At 31.3% G+C, this 15,839-nt stretch overlaps 1 protein-coding gene across 1 annotated transcript; it reads left to right on the top strand.

Annotated features, from left to right (window-relative positions):
* Nucleotides 1-253: 253 nt before the first annotated feature.
* Nucleotides 254-9,583, top strand: LOC146913156 (uncharacterized). The gene is made up of 3 exons (XM_085720877.1): nucleotides 254-822; nucleotides 4,862-5,876; nucleotides 9,482-9,583. The coding sequence occupies exons 1-3, from the start codon at nucleotides 254-256 to the stop codon at nucleotides 9,581-9,583; spliced, it is 1,686 nt and encodes a 561-aa protein (XP_085577003.1).
* Nucleotides 9,584-15,839: the final 6,256 nt, after the last annotated feature.

Genomic DNA, 15,839 nt, shown 5'->3' with positions numbered 1-15,839 from the left:
TGCCTGAGTCCACACTAAGGCAATTAAGCCATCATGGAATTTCCCTGAGGGGTAGCAGCTATCTGGTTAAGGCTTTCGATGGATCTCGCAAGGATGTTCTCGGGGAAGTAGACTTGCCAATTACCATTGGTCCTGAGACATTTCAGATTACTTTCCAGGTCATGGATATCAATGCCTCTTACACACACGACCTGACATCTCTTATGCCGTTTAACAGGTATGCCTTTTTATGCATGATCCAAAAACGCAACACATGACTGCCTTGAAGCGAATCATTAGATACATTAAAGGCATAAGCACTCACGACCTCCATCTCTATCCCTCCACAGTTGACAAACTCACCACATATACAGATGCTGCCTGGGGAGGATGTCCAGACACCCGCAGGTCCACATCCGGTTATTGTGTTTACCTTGGAGATAATTTAGTTTCATGGTCTGCTAAACGACAACCAACTCTTTCTCGTTCCAGTGCAGAAGCGGAGTATTGTGGTGTTGCTAATGTTGTTTCCGAATCTTGTTGGCTTCGAAATCTTCTATTAGAACTTCAGTGTCCTATCACGAAAGCCACTCTGGTATATTGTGATAATGTTAGTGCTGTCTATTTATCAGGTAATCCCATCCAACACCAACGCACAAAACACATTGAGATGGATATTCATTTTGTGCGAGAAAAGGTTGCTCGCGGTCAAGTTCGCGTAATGCATGTTCCGTCATGCTACCAGATAGCTGACATTTTTACTAAGGGTCTTCCACTGCAGCTGTTCGATGACTTCCGAGATAGTCTCAACATTCGTCAACCTCCAGTTTCGCCTACGGGGGTGTATTAGAATAGGAAATATTCTTAGTAATAACTTTTGTATTGAATAACCTTTAGTAATAACTTTATGTAAATTAAATAGGCCTTTAGTAATAACTTTATGTAAATTAAATAGGCTTTAATTTTGTAGAATCAATCTGATTCAACACTTCTGTATATATACATATTTCATATATGAAAGAGGCAAGACAATTATTCTATTAATTAAATAGAAATTATGTGTATTAACGTAATGATTTTATTGAATATTTTTCTCTTATATATACAAAAATCGAGTAAATGTTTATGTACATATATGAGAAAGTCAATATGAGAAAATTTTGAAACTCATGACTATTTTCAAAATCAACATTAATGTAGTGTCTATTAAATAAATTTTATTTTATATTTAAAACACCGTTAAATATTTCAACGCACTCGTTGAAGATTTTTTATGCTTATATATGCAGAAGAAAACTTTTATATACCAATATGTGATAGTCGATATGATAAAATTTTGAAAATATGTTATTATTTTCAAAATATCAACATTAATGTAATGTTTCTATTAAATAAATTTGTATTTTAGATGTAAAACACCGTTCAATGTTTGCATCGCTCCCGTTGCAGATTTGAAATGCTTATATCTGTAGAAACAAATTTTACATACATACATGAGAAAGTCGATATGATAAAATATTGGAAACTCGTGATTATTTCCAAAATATAAACAATCTAGTGTTTCTATTAAATAATTTTTTATTTTATATGCAAAACAAAAATTATTTAATAGAAACACTACATTGTTTATATTTTGGAAATAATCCGTTGCAGATTTTATGTTTATATCCTCAACAATCAAATTGTGTGTGTGTGTGTGTGTGTATCGTTATGAGAAAAATGATATGCTTAAATTTTGAAAACTAATGATAATTTTAAAAATATCAACATTAATGTAGTATTTCTATTGATTTTTTTTTTATGTAAATTAGTGAATTAAAAATTAAAGTAGATGAGGATAAATTATTTTCCTATATTTATGCCATAAAAGTTTTTTTTTCTTCATATATTTAAGGGAATTGAATAATAAGAAGAAGAAAGAGTAAACAAATTGATTTTATATTTAACAAAATTACCGTTGAACACATAAACGTAAGGTGATCATGAGTTTAAGAGCGGACAATTATGAGAATTTACTAAATTTTTATATATTATTAAACACACTTATGAGAATTTGCTAAGTTTTTATATACTTTTTTTTTTGAAAGAAAGTTTTTATATACTGTTAGTAGATTAAATTGACCAATCTAACTTTTTTTTTTATCGGATCTAACTATTATTATTGGATCTAATTTTTTTTTGACAAAAATTATTGGATCGAATTTTCTCTCCCTAAAATAACTAAAACACACCGACTCGATGTACCAATAAGTAATAATATATCTATTTAAAAAAAGTAATAAGAATGACTTTGAGTTAGGGTTTTTATTTGGTGCAGATTTTTTTTTTTACTTTGAATTTTCTCACCCTAACAAAATTACCACACTGAACATCAAACTTCTCAAATGAAACTTGATTTGACATCAAAAAATCATCTAAAATATTTTCAAGTTGAGAGTTATAATCTATGTTGACCACCTCTTTCTTCCCTTCACAATCACTACCTGGTTGATTTGCCTCATAAAGATCACATCTCGTATTTAATCTTGAGATTTTATCGTCGCAATGTTTTATCTTCACAGATAGCAAATATTTTTCATACTGCAACGTAACAATCTCTTCTATGTCATAAAGACGTAACCTGTCTACTAACCTGTCCATCATAGCTACTAAATTTGGATAACTTTTTAGCAGCAAATTACAATGAGATAAACATGAAGGGATCAAATCATAATTATTATTTTTTTCAATTTTTTTTATATATAAACAAAAATATAAATGACAGAAATCCTAAATAATAACGAAATTATCAAGTTGAAATGATTCAACAGTCCCCGGCAACGGCGCCAAAAACTTGATGTATATTTGGCAAGTGTACCAAATTCAATCGAAGTAATAAATAAATTCGTATCCACAAGGACTGTATTTAACTTCTACTTAGCAATTTCATTATTAAAAAGGATGTAATAAATTGTATTGATGCCCGAGGCAGTTGAATTGTTTTGTAACATAAACTGATTAAAAGCAAATAAAGATTTGTTTTAGAAAATTGAGAGAAGTACGATTAAGTCCTTCGAATCCTCCGAAGCTCTCCTATGCTAATTTGCACTCCTATTAAATGTACTGTACCAACTTCTATGCGTGTCTATCTCTGATGAAGCATGACAGATTTGCTTTGCTTTTGCTTTTTGCTTTTTCACCTACAATACTGTTCATAAAGTAAGCATGTGCAGAGCTGAACATTCTGACCATCAGAATGTTCCATTTGTTTCACTTAGGATGATTTGTAAGACTACCATTTGATGTAGTCAAATCCTAATAGTGAAACAACAATGAAGAGCAGTGATATTAACATCTAGGATGATATTCCCTTGTGGAATATTCCTAGTACATCAATGTTCATAGTCTTAAATGAACATTGAATATCCTTTTTGACATAATCCTTGTATATGCCTTTAATTATTGCTTGATTGATCCATGCAAATGTACTTTCCTGGACATATATTCATGTCACACGTGCCTTGCATGACCTTGATCAATATTCTTGAGATTCTTGGCTTGTATAAGAACAACCTTCTGATCTCTGCTTGAACGTTCTGATCTTCGAGCAACATTCTGATCTAACTTTCTGACCTCAGTGTTAGATCATGAATTCAAATGTCCTTTGATTTCTTGATTCTTGGTATGATTTAAAACTTGTTCCTGTCTTAGTAAAACACTCAAGAGCACAAGTTAAATACCAAGGAATTAATCAAAGTCCATTAATTCTTTAATCATATTGGTTTATTATCTTTAAAATTAATTAGGGATTTTGCCTCAACATAGGTGTGGTACCACATTCATATAGGTCTTAGGACAGAGTCCATATGCATATAAATCGATGATGTTTTTTACTTGGTGTTTAAGTGTGAAATGTGTGAGATGATGAAACGTATGATCTACTGAGAAGGAAATATTTTTGATGTTCTTATGACGACGAATACTATAGCCTGAGAATAGCATGGGTTTGATGGACAATTCGGGCTAAACACGCTTCTTGATCCAATCCGGTCTTCAACACAATATTTCGGAAGCATATATGTTGTTTCCTTAAATGTTTTGACATCATTCTTAGGAAACACAACAAAGCTTAAACCGCCATTTGCTGCTTCTAGAAAACACACACTTCTTGGTCGACACACTACGTGAATCATATCTTCATAGAATCTTCAGAGATCTCACGCTTAAAGTAAATCTTCCAAGAAAGCGAAACAAGACACACTACGATGTTGTACCAACATGTCAAGATATCCTGGCTAACATCTTGTTAGAACACTAGTTTTAAGAAAATGCGACCAATTACAATATACAAACCTAACACCTATATTTATGCAATAATAGATTGTTTTTATATTTTGAGAATTTACGATTAAACACATAAAATTAGGGCGATAATGAGTTTAAGAAAACACAATTATGAGACTTTGCTGATATACAATTTTTATACAATTTTAGTAGATTAGTTGATGTTAGTAGATTAAATTGACCAAACTAACTTTTTTTATTGGGTCGAATTTTCTCTCCGTAAATAACAGAAACACACCGACTCGATGTACCAATAAGTAATAATACATATACACATATATATTTAACAAAATTAATAAGAATGACTTTGAGTTAGGGTTTGTAATAAGAATGACTTTGAGTTAGGGTTGATTTGGTGCAGATTTTCTTCTCGATAAGACTTTGAATTTTCCTCACCCTAATAAACTAAACCAAACCTACTAATCCTATGATATAGTGCAGATTTTTATTTGCGGTATTATCTCATAGGAGTTTTATTCACACAATTAGGGTTTTTACTTATCAGAATACCGAGTTATATATATTTCTCACTTTGCTTTTAATTTTCAAAATTCCACAGAATCGCACAATCAAAGCAGGCTGGGTTGGTTTTTACTCAACTCAATATGAATCTCATGTCATTGGCCGAGGTAACATTCTGGCATTACTGGGTGTTTCTTCTACTGCAAGAAATCCGAAAACAATATAACGGCGTCGGGGATGATAATGCCGACAAATTAAGTGATTTACCTGATTGTGTTTTACTTCACATACTCTCTTTTTTGAACACCAAATGCGCAGTTCAAACTTGTGTTTTGTCCAAAAGATGGAAAAATCTCTGGAAGCGTCTTCCAAGCTTTATAATATGTTATTCACACTTTAAGAATATCAGAGATTTCGAAAGTTTCTTTCATCGATTTTTTGGTACACGTGATCACTCATCCGCACTGGAAGTTCTTGATTTTTGTGAGGAGCATCTTGGTGGGTATCAAAGTTATCTTGAATGTATTGTCAGATACGCTTTTTCACATAATGTCAAGCGAGTACGAATCAATGTTATAAGTATTCAATACAATTGGTCTTACTTCTTTTCATGTGACACTTTAACATCACTTCACATTTCTGTTGCTTTTCCTCAAAGGACATTATTTCCAAATTCTTTGAATTTTCCAGCATTAACCAACCTGTTTTTAAAGTCCTTTGACTTTGGTGCAGACGATGATGGCCGTGTTGAGCCTTTTTCAGCTTTTAAGAGGTTGAATAGCTTGATTGTTCAAAATTGTATTGTTCTTGATAAACAAAACCTTTGCATATCGAGTGCCACACTCACCAATTTAACAATAGACTATGGCTACTGGGAGTTAGACTATTGCAACTTCGAGTTATACACTCCAAATCTCTGTACCTTTGTTTACAAGGGTATTTCTTCGGTTCAGCAACTCTGTGGGAGCAAGAGCAGCCTATCTTCTGTCAAACATGCAACTATAGGTTTACGAAGTTTGTCAGAATCTGCAAAGACTTCATTGATTCTATACAACTGGTTGGTTGAGCTTGCTAATATCGAATCATTGACAATCAACTCAACTACTCTTCAGGTACTTTATGGCATGTTTGGTTGGTTTCGTTTTTTACTACGACAACTTTTTTCTTAATATGCTTGTTTTTTCAGTTATAATTTTTGTCGAAGAGTATGACTTGTGTTAAATTGATTCTCATTCATAGTCATCCCTCCTTGCTTAGATTCTCGACTCAATTCCTACCACATTGAAGGCTGAGTTTCCTTCCTTGTGTAACTTGAAGTCACTGAAAGTACAAACGCACAAATCATCCATACCTAATGAATATCTGAATTTTTTGCTTCAAAACGCACTGTCAGCAAAGGTTGACCTCATACATCGATTAAGGTTAAAGTGCATTCAATTTGCCTCTGAATTCTTAGAGATGTTGACATAAAGATTGGACGGCTTCCAATTCTATTGATTTCTTGATGTTATACTTGTCTGGTAACGTGAAAATGGTGTTATTTTTTCAGCTAAAACCCAGAACCAACTTCACACCACAGCAGAAGTTATAGAAGGGATGAGGATACTATCTAAAAGATTTTGTAGTTTTCCCAAGAGATCTGATTAAGCAAGGATGCACTATAATAACTAGATAGCATGCTTAAGATTTATTTACTTAAATGCAATTTTTTTTTTACTTATTACTGCGACTTGCTAAATAATCATTCCTATCTTATTTCATTTATTATACTTAAAGGTGGATTTATATATTTGAATGTGTAACAACTCAGTAAATCAACAACGATAAAAATGCTATAGCCTAATTACAAGACTAATATCCTAAGAAAGCATAAAGCTCACAGAGAGAAGAGAAGAGAGTGATTCTTCTATTGGTATCATAACAGAATGTTTAAGGAAATTTGTATGCATAACTTCAAATGTAGTTTGTTTGGAGATAACTTTCATGTGTGCTTGCTTCCAAAGGGTGCAAGCCTTATGATTATTGATTATATCCACTTTAAGATCATAGATGCACTTCTTTGATTCAATATATTGTGCTTGTGTTTTTCTTTAGTGTTTTTTCTTCTCAGATTCTAACAGTGGTTTGCAGAGAAAATTTGAACTCTCTCTTTGTTTTCTTTTACTAATCTCTGGATTCATGTATTTGAATCCTTCACGTTTCTCAAAAATAATATAGTACCAATTTACTTTCTTTAGTAAGAGTTATAATGTTTACCACTGTGAATTATTGTTAGTGTTTTGGCTTCTATGTTGTTTTATGGATACTATGAATGGAAAATATATATATAAGTTATAGAAGCTTTCATTTAGAAAAACATTTCGGTTCAGTTGATACAATAGCAACTTTTTTCTCCTCGATGCATATTGTAACATTCCAGTTACGCATACCATATACAAACTATGCGTCCCTTATAGAGAGTCGATAGAACGATATACTTTAACCTTATTTTAGGCAATAATTAAATTAAAACGATAAAAGTTACACCCTTATTTTTTTTTGAATTATATAATTATAACTTTTATCGTTTTAATTTAATTATTGCCTAAAATAAGGTTAAAGTATATCGTTCTATCGACTCTCTATAAGGGACGCATAGTTTGTATATACGTGGGTTGGTTTGGTGGTGTTGGCTTAGGACCTTGGAGTGTACTCCTCCTCAAAGTCTCAAGTTTCAATCTCTCTGGTGCCAATTTTGGTGAGCTGGTTTAACTTCTTAAAAAAAGAAAAAGAAAAGATCCAGTTCACAGATTCAGCGTTTTTCGGACTGAAGTAGAACTTGTTTGGATAGGTTTTGCCTAACTTGAAAACAGTTCGGTTAAGAATCAATGTTGGCTCGAAACCAAAACTTTGTCCATGCCTACTTCCATGGAATGAGTTGTGTTGGGTTGTTCATCTTAATCACAATTTGCTTTACTTGAGTGTTGGTTTTTTTTTTTAATTTCCATGAATTTATTTGTTTTATAAAATTAGCAACATTGCATTGATTAGAGAATGCACATTAGGTTGAAGAAGGTGAGAGTGGTGAGAATGTAGTCAATTCTCATGGTTAGAGCATCATCCCGGCTAAAAAATAAGAGATACGGAAAAAGCATACACCAGGGGTTCAATTGCTACTTGAAATTGGTTCTAATTATTAGGGTGTAATTCAAACCTTATCCATGTTTTTTGTTTTCCTGTTAGGGTTTGTTACTTGCTTCATAAGTAACTAACTGTTTTCCTTTATTTTAGGTAGATAGTTATGTGTTGATTAGTTACTTGATACACAAGTAACAGGGTACATCTTTGTGTGTATATATATATATATATATATATATATATATATATATATATATATATTGTATCCCTCTATGAATAAACAATGCAACTTTTACACAATTCATTCCCTCTTTTCAATTCTTTCAATCTTTATTCATTCAATAACAAAATCTGTTTCTTCCTAACCAAGTTATCAACAAAACCCTAAAACTGAAACTGCTTTCCCCAACATTAATGCTCAAGGCATTGGGAGCAACAACGAACTAATGATCTAAGACCACAACAAGATTGGGACACCACATATCAACCAAAGTTCTTAAGACATTGAAAATACGAGCCATGTGTTTTATATATCCAACATTTACACTTGTTCATAGTTGAAGTCAGACTATTACTAATCACTCACACTTAAACCCAACAATCTTTCCCTCAAGTGTAAGTCTTAGTCCCCTGCATCCTATACTTGCATTTTTGTTATTACCAACAAAAACAAGTCAAGATCCACTCCTGCTCTTCAATAAGCTGAATCAGAGCTCTAATATCAATTTCATGATTCGATCTGCAGATTTAGCCTACAAAGTTCATTATTTTGTCTTGTATAGGATTTGTCAAATAACCTATCTGTTTAAAAAAGGAAAATATGTTATTATATAAGTTATAACGTATATAATTCATATTTTAAAAAATGTTAGTGTATTATACTTTATTTTAGGTGGAACAGACTAAAATATTTTAGTTATGTTTCAAAAAATATGTTATGATCCTATTTTAATTCATTCCATTTTGTACCACCAATGCAATTTGTTGTTTCTAGAGGACTGGATTCATTTTTGGAATCACTTGGGTTTCTGTAAGCATCGAGCATTGAATGCTCTAGTGAAGAAGTACAATGATAGTTAAACTTTAGGGCCGAAATGAATCGAGTTGAATTTGGTTCAACTCAACTAGTTTGAAAAATTGGTTCAGCTCGAGTTTCTATAAACATTATTTTCAGTTCGAACTTGATTAGATTTAAGCTCGCAAATGGCTCGTTAGCTTGAATCACATCGACCAAAAAAGAAAATATAATTTAGTTCCTAAACATTTGTTTACCTCAAAAAAAAAATTTATTTTTTCTGGCTTTAACACTTTTAGACCGATTACCTATTAAAATAACAGTCTATGGGGTTTGTGAAATGGAAGAAAATTCCTCTTTAGACATCTAGCAATTGCTTACGAACATCTCAAACTTCGAAAAATACCCCCAATGAAATTTAACTATCGTTCGTATGTGAACAGTAGTTAACTATCGTTAGGGACTCAACCATAGATTCCAGCCAATATAGGAATGGTGGTAAACTATCGTGTAAAGGAATCGTACTCAAACTAAAATGATTGAAAGTTTGAGTTTATTTTAAGCACTTTAAAAGTTCTATTACAGCCTCCAGTTGCTGCAGTGTCCATTTCCTATCCAAAAGAAGCCATTAGATCAGAATGCTTGATAGATGGCGAGTTGAAACCAAGGAGTGCAAACATTAGGTAAATATTTGAATTTCTATTGCAAAAGTGGAAGCTCACTGCACTTTAGAATGTGCCTATAGTTTTGGCAGGTATGGTAATGATAACATGTTTGTGGGTTTGACAGGAACTATATACAGATAACCCTTTTTCCCTAACCAACTACCACCTGGAAGGGTTCTGCTCTTGAATTACATTGAAAGGAGCATAATGGCACGCAAGCTACTCCAGAAGAATACAACACGTCTGGTGATTTTGAAACAGATATGATGAGCTTCTCAACTCGTTCATAGACCGCTTCCACGATGAGCGGGTGGTGGAAGAGTATTATAAAAACAAGTAAAAACCTCGTGCGAAATGATAATTATATAAAAAAATATTTTATAATGTTAATTTGTCGAATATTTTAGAGATATTAAATGAAAATTATGAGTATTATTTCCTCAAAAAAGAAAATTATGAGTATTAATATAATATTTTTATTGAATATTTTTCTCTTATATATACAAAAATCGATTAAATGTTTATGTACATATATGAGATAGCCGATCATATGAGAAAATTTTGAAAACTCGTGATTATTTTCAAAATCAAAATTAATGTAGTGTTTCTATTAAATAAATTTTTATTTTATATAAAAAACATCGTTCAACGTTTGCACCGCTCTCGTTGAAGATTTTAAATGCTTATATCTGCAGAAACAAACTTTATGAGAAAGCCGATATGATAAAATATTGGAAACTCATTGGCTATTTTCAAAATATAAACATTAATGTAGTGTTTCTATTAAATAACTTTTTATTTTATATACAATACAATGTTCAATGTTTACACCGCACCTGTTGCAGATTTTATGTATTTATATTTGCAAAAACAAATTTTTATGTGCATATATGAGAAAGTCGATATGATAAAATTTTGGAGCTCATGACTATATTCAAAATATCAACATTATTGTAGTGAAGATTTATATTTAAAACAAATTTTTATTTAAAACAACGTTAAATATTTATTTTATTTTATATTTAAAACACCGTTAAATATTTCAACCACACTCGTTGAAGATTTTATATGCTTATATATGCAGAAGATAATTTTTATATACCGATATTTGATAGTAGATATGATAAAATTTTGAAAAACCGTGACTATTTTCAAAATATCAACATTAATGGTGTTTCTATTAAAAAATCATTTTATATGCAAAACACTGTTCATTGTTTGCATCGCTCCTATTGCCAATTTTAAATGCTTATAACTGCAAAAACAAATTTTATATACACTAGCGAAAAGACAGACATTCACGTGCCGGTCTTTTGTTCTTTTTATTGCGCTAACGTTTGAAAATTATGAGCAGTGTTTAAAAAAATATAAATGTTTTATCCTTTCAAATTATAACAAATCAAACTAATCATGATTATCTATTTCAATGACACCAAAATATAACAAAAAAATACAATATAAATTATTATTTTTTTAATGACATCAACAACTATCTTTATGATAGAAAAAATTGTTTAAGAGTATAATTGGGATAACGAAAAAGTAATTATAGATATACTGATCTAATTTGTTTAACTTTTTAAAGGATAAACGAAAAAAATTGTACATATATATATATGTGTGTGTGTGTGTGTCTATATATATATATATATATATATATATATATATATATATATATATATATATATATACACTCATATCGTGTTGTTACACTTTTATTTTAATATTCGAATTTACTTTTATCTATTTGTTATATGTGTTATTTGTATTGAAAGTTGAGAGTAATTTTGAAAAGAGAAAAAAGCAGCCCAAACGAGCCGAAATGATTTATTTTCTTTATATATATATATATATATATATATATATATATATATATGAGAAATTCGCTATGATAAAATATTGGAAACACATGATTATTTTCAGAATATAAACATCAACGTGGTGTTTCTATTAAATAAATTTTTATTTTATATTAAAAACACCACTCAATTTTTGCACCAAACTTGTTACATATTTTATGTATTTATATCTAAAAAAAATCAAATTATATATATATATATATATATATATATCGATATGAGAAAAATGATATGCTTAAATCTTAAAAATTAATGATTATTTTAAAATTATCAACATTAATGTAGTGATTCTATTGATTTTTTTTTTATTATGTAAATTAGTGAATTAAAAAATTAAAGTAAATGGCCTTGGAAACCGAAACGCTTCCTCCAAATCACCGCCGTCTGAGATCTCCTTTCTCTTCATTCCTCGTCGCCATCATCGCTTTTCCTTCCTTCTCAAAATGTAGCCGCGGTGGTGGGTGGTGTGAGGGTCGGTGTTTTGCTATCCGCACCACTACGACACCAGTCCTTCCAGTGGATGCGCCGGTGGTTCATGGTGGGGGTATGATCTCATGTTGTGTATCACTCTCTACTTCCGACTGATGGTTGTTGTTCGCTTCCGGTGGCCGGTGCAGCGCAAGTGGCTCGTGGTGGTTTACAAATTGTCACTACCTATTGATGGTGGTGACGGTTCTGGTTCTTTGATTGGGTTGGCTTCAAGTTTGGTCAGGTTCGACATTAAATTCCTTTAACTTTGGGATGTGATTTGGACCGTAGTGCTCGAAAGGGAAAAGGCTTTGTGATCATGGCCTGCTTCAGGTTGATCCGCGGCCGTAATCTTAACATGGTTTTCATCGCCATAAGTGATGGGTACGTGAAGTTGGTTGATTCCATGTTGGCGGATAATTTCACTTACCAGTCTTGATACGGAGGAACGCTCTTTCGTCTTCAAAGTCGGTTTAGTTGTGAGTCTGAATTCATATTGTGTGGTCAGAAATGACGTGAAGAATTTTTTGTCTATTGTGTTAGTAAATGGATGAGGGAGTTGATGGATCTTGATTGTTTCTGTGTTGGCAGACGATTCATACACTAGCTTTAGATCTGTCATTCACTTTGTTTAGTTTGGATTGTGGGACTCAAAAGAGTCGTTTAGCTTGTTGCCATTGTTGCAGGGAGTTGAGGTACATGAACCGCCCAGTGTTGATTGAGGGTTCAATCACCGCATTGAAGCTCTGTAATTAGTTTTATGATTAATTAGAGATTGATACACTTGAGTGTTGTTTTAAGTTTTGTATCACCCGTTTGGGTTGACTTATACACTTGTGTGGTTTTTCTAGGTTAGGTTTCCCCAGTTTTTGTGTAACTTTTCCTTTTTTTTTAATAATATTTATGAGCAACTGTTAAAAGATTAGAATTAGGTACCAACTTAGTTGGGAACCACTCCTTTTTTACGTCATTTTGATCTTGCCTTATAAAAAAATTAAAGTAGATGAGAATAAATTATTTTTCTATATTTATGCCATAATAGATTGTTTTTTTTCCTATATTTAATGAAAGGAATTGAATAATAAGAAGAAGAAAGAGTAAACAAATTGATTTTATACTTTACAAATTTCCATTAAGCACATAAAATGATCATGAGTTTAAGAGAGGACAATTATGAGAATTTGCTAAGTTTTTATATATTGTTAGTAGATTAAATTGATCAATCTAACTTTTTTTTAAGGAAAAATTCCTGATGGGGATCGAACCAGGTACCACATACTACCTATTCACAACTCACTAAGGCACCGATGTTATTAATAAGGGAACTTCTACGGTACACCTGCAAATTAAGGTCTACCGGTACTCTTACTTCAAAAATCTATAAATTAACTAACATTTTAAGAAATAAAGAGCTATTTCTTGATATTTGTATTTTAGAAAATATCATTTCATGAGAAAAAACATCATTTCATTGTTTATAAAAATCATACTATTTTTTTTCATTTTATTATAAAAAATAATCAAAATTCTCTATTATGAGTACTAAAAATTCAGAAAAATTAAATTTTATTTCGTCGACGTTTTTGATAAATAAGATTTAATTATTACTATTATAGGTGATAGAAAATAATTTTTCTCTTCAAAAAAATAACACATTTAACTATTAATTTAATGATTATATGTACCAATACACTCAAATCTTTGAGTGTACCATAGAATTTGCCTCTTAGTAATCTAACTTTTTTATTGGGTCGAATTTTTTCTCCCTAAATAACTGAAACACAGACTCGATGTAGCAATAAGTAATAATATATTTATTAAAAAAAAATGTAACAAGAATGACTTTGAGTTAGGGTTCCCTCAGAAAAAGAAAAAAAGACTTTGAATTAGGGTTTTTATTTGGTGCAGATTTTCTAATCGATAAGACTTTGAATTTTCTCGCCCTAAATAACTAAACCAAACCCACTACTCCTATGATATAGTGCAGATTTTTATTTGGGGTATTTTCTCATAGGAGTGTTTTTTATTCACTCGATTAGGGTTTTAACCCAATACAATACCGAGTTATATATATACTAGACCATTGACCCGTGCTATCGCACGGGTCCTACCACGTAGAAGTTAATCGAATCAATGAAAATAATGTAACCATACATAGCCGATAGAAGTTTTATATCATACATAACAAAATGAAATGGTAGCATACATAACAAAAAGGTTTGAACATACATTACGAAAGACTTCGTGATAAAAAACATTTGAGGTCGTATCAGTGCTTTCTCCATCTCCATCAACGATTAGTATTTTCAAACCTTGTTTTGAAGTGACTCTGGAAATTGCAACGTACAACTGACCATGCGAGAATACAGGACTCGGCAAATAAATACCAACATTTTTAAGTGATTACCCTTGACTCTTGTTGATTGTCATGGCAAATGAAACAGATATTGGAAATTGTCTTCTCTGAAATTTGAATGGAATTTTAAGATCAGCGGTTGAAGAGATAACCTGCGTATGAAAACTTTTTTGCCGATGTTACTTCCAGATATAACCTTTGCTTCAAGTACAAATTTTCCCATTCTGGTTATGGTTAACCTTGTTCCATTGCATAATCCTAGCTTTAGATCAATATTTCTCAAAAGCATAACTGGAACTTACGAACAGTGGCATGGATCCATCCTTGCTAAACAAAAAATAACATGTCATTAACAAAAACCATAGTATATGTTATCGTAGTGGAAACTTGAAAAAAGGATCATTTATTTATACAATCGATTTATATAATATACCTTCTCATCAACCAATATCATGTTCATGAAGATGATATCGTCTGGATTTTCCTTATCACGGATCAGCCATATATGGGCCACACGGACAATCAACTTCAAATCCTTCTTTCCACCTGTCACAGCTGAAATAGGGGTGAAAATGTTTTCCATATTAGCAAGTGCAAGAAACAGTTATATTTGCTTAAAGTAGAGAATGGTTGTATTCTCACAACTAAGTGGTATTTAAATAGGTACTTGACAATTCTCTTTGTTAGTTTCAAATGTGAATGATCATAGTCTTCTATTGTTAATAATTATTATTCATTGCTTCCATAAAAGCAATTAGAGCAATAGTAATTGATTAGCATAAAATTGAATCATTGCTTTTAATAGGGCGTAATTGGTAGAGCTATTAATAGGGCGATTAAAGTAATTAAAGCTATTGCAGCCATAAAATCAGTAATTCGATTTGTGAGATAACCACGTCATAATTGCTTTTAATAGGTAGTAATTGGTAGAGTAATTAGTGCATAATGCATAAAAGCAATTAAAAGCAAACAGAAAAGTGTCATTACCGTAAATAATGGAAACAGAAAATTTAACAAAAAATGCTTTGCATCAATTTTTGTCGTGATGCAATATTTTTTTGCTAAATTTCCTGTGCATATTGATGCAAAGCTCTTCTATATAGCGTGACAAATGTGTTTAACATATTTTTCATGGTTATTTTTTGTTATTGGAGCATATTTGATATATAGCATATTCGATTAACTTATCCATGTATTAAGTTTTTCGTGACTAATTGATATAAGTTCATCATAATTGCTTTTAATAGGTAGTAATTGGTAGAGTAATTAGTGCACACTTTTAAAAGCAATTAAAAGCAATTCCTATACGAAAATATGCATGTTAAAAGTTTTCAATTGCCATTAACTACGATTTCAAGTCATTAACTACGTTCTTAATTGTCATTAACAGTGTGTCATTCGTTTTTAATTGCATTAAAAGTGTGTTATTCGTTTTTAATTAGCATTAAGTAAGTCCTGTGAGCGAAAATGATGAGTTTGAGAATATAGATTGAATCAACGGGTGAGATTAAAAGCAATTCCTATACGAAAATAAAATTGAATAGTTGTTAACAAAATTGCACATAGCCCTGCACTGCTCGATCTTAAGTCACATC

The sequence above is a fragment of the Medicago sativa genome, chromosome 6 (assembly GCF_051527215.1).
Source record: "Medicago sativa cultivar Bolivia chromosome 6, Bolivia_mono, whole genome shotgun sequence".
Taxonomy (NCBI): Eukaryota; Viridiplantae; Streptophyta; class Magnoliopsida; order Fabales; family Fabaceae; genus Medicago; species Medicago sativa.
The sequence above is the reverse complement of the archived record's forward strand: the minus strand, read 5'-3'. Positions and strand labels throughout refer to the sequence as shown.

Coding starts and splice junctions, on each gene's coding strand:
- LOC146913156 (XM_085720877.1), top strand. CDS start 254: ATGACTGCCTTGAAGCGAATCATTAGATACATTAAAGGCATAAGCACT. Junction 823..4,861: donor CCAGTTTCGCCTACGGGGGT/GTATTAGAATAG, acceptor AAAATTCCACAG/AATCGCACAATCAAAGCAGG. Junction 5,877..9,481: donor TCAACTCAACTACTCTTCAG/GTACTTTATGGC, acceptor GTTCTATTACAG/CCTCCAGTTGCTGCAGTGTC.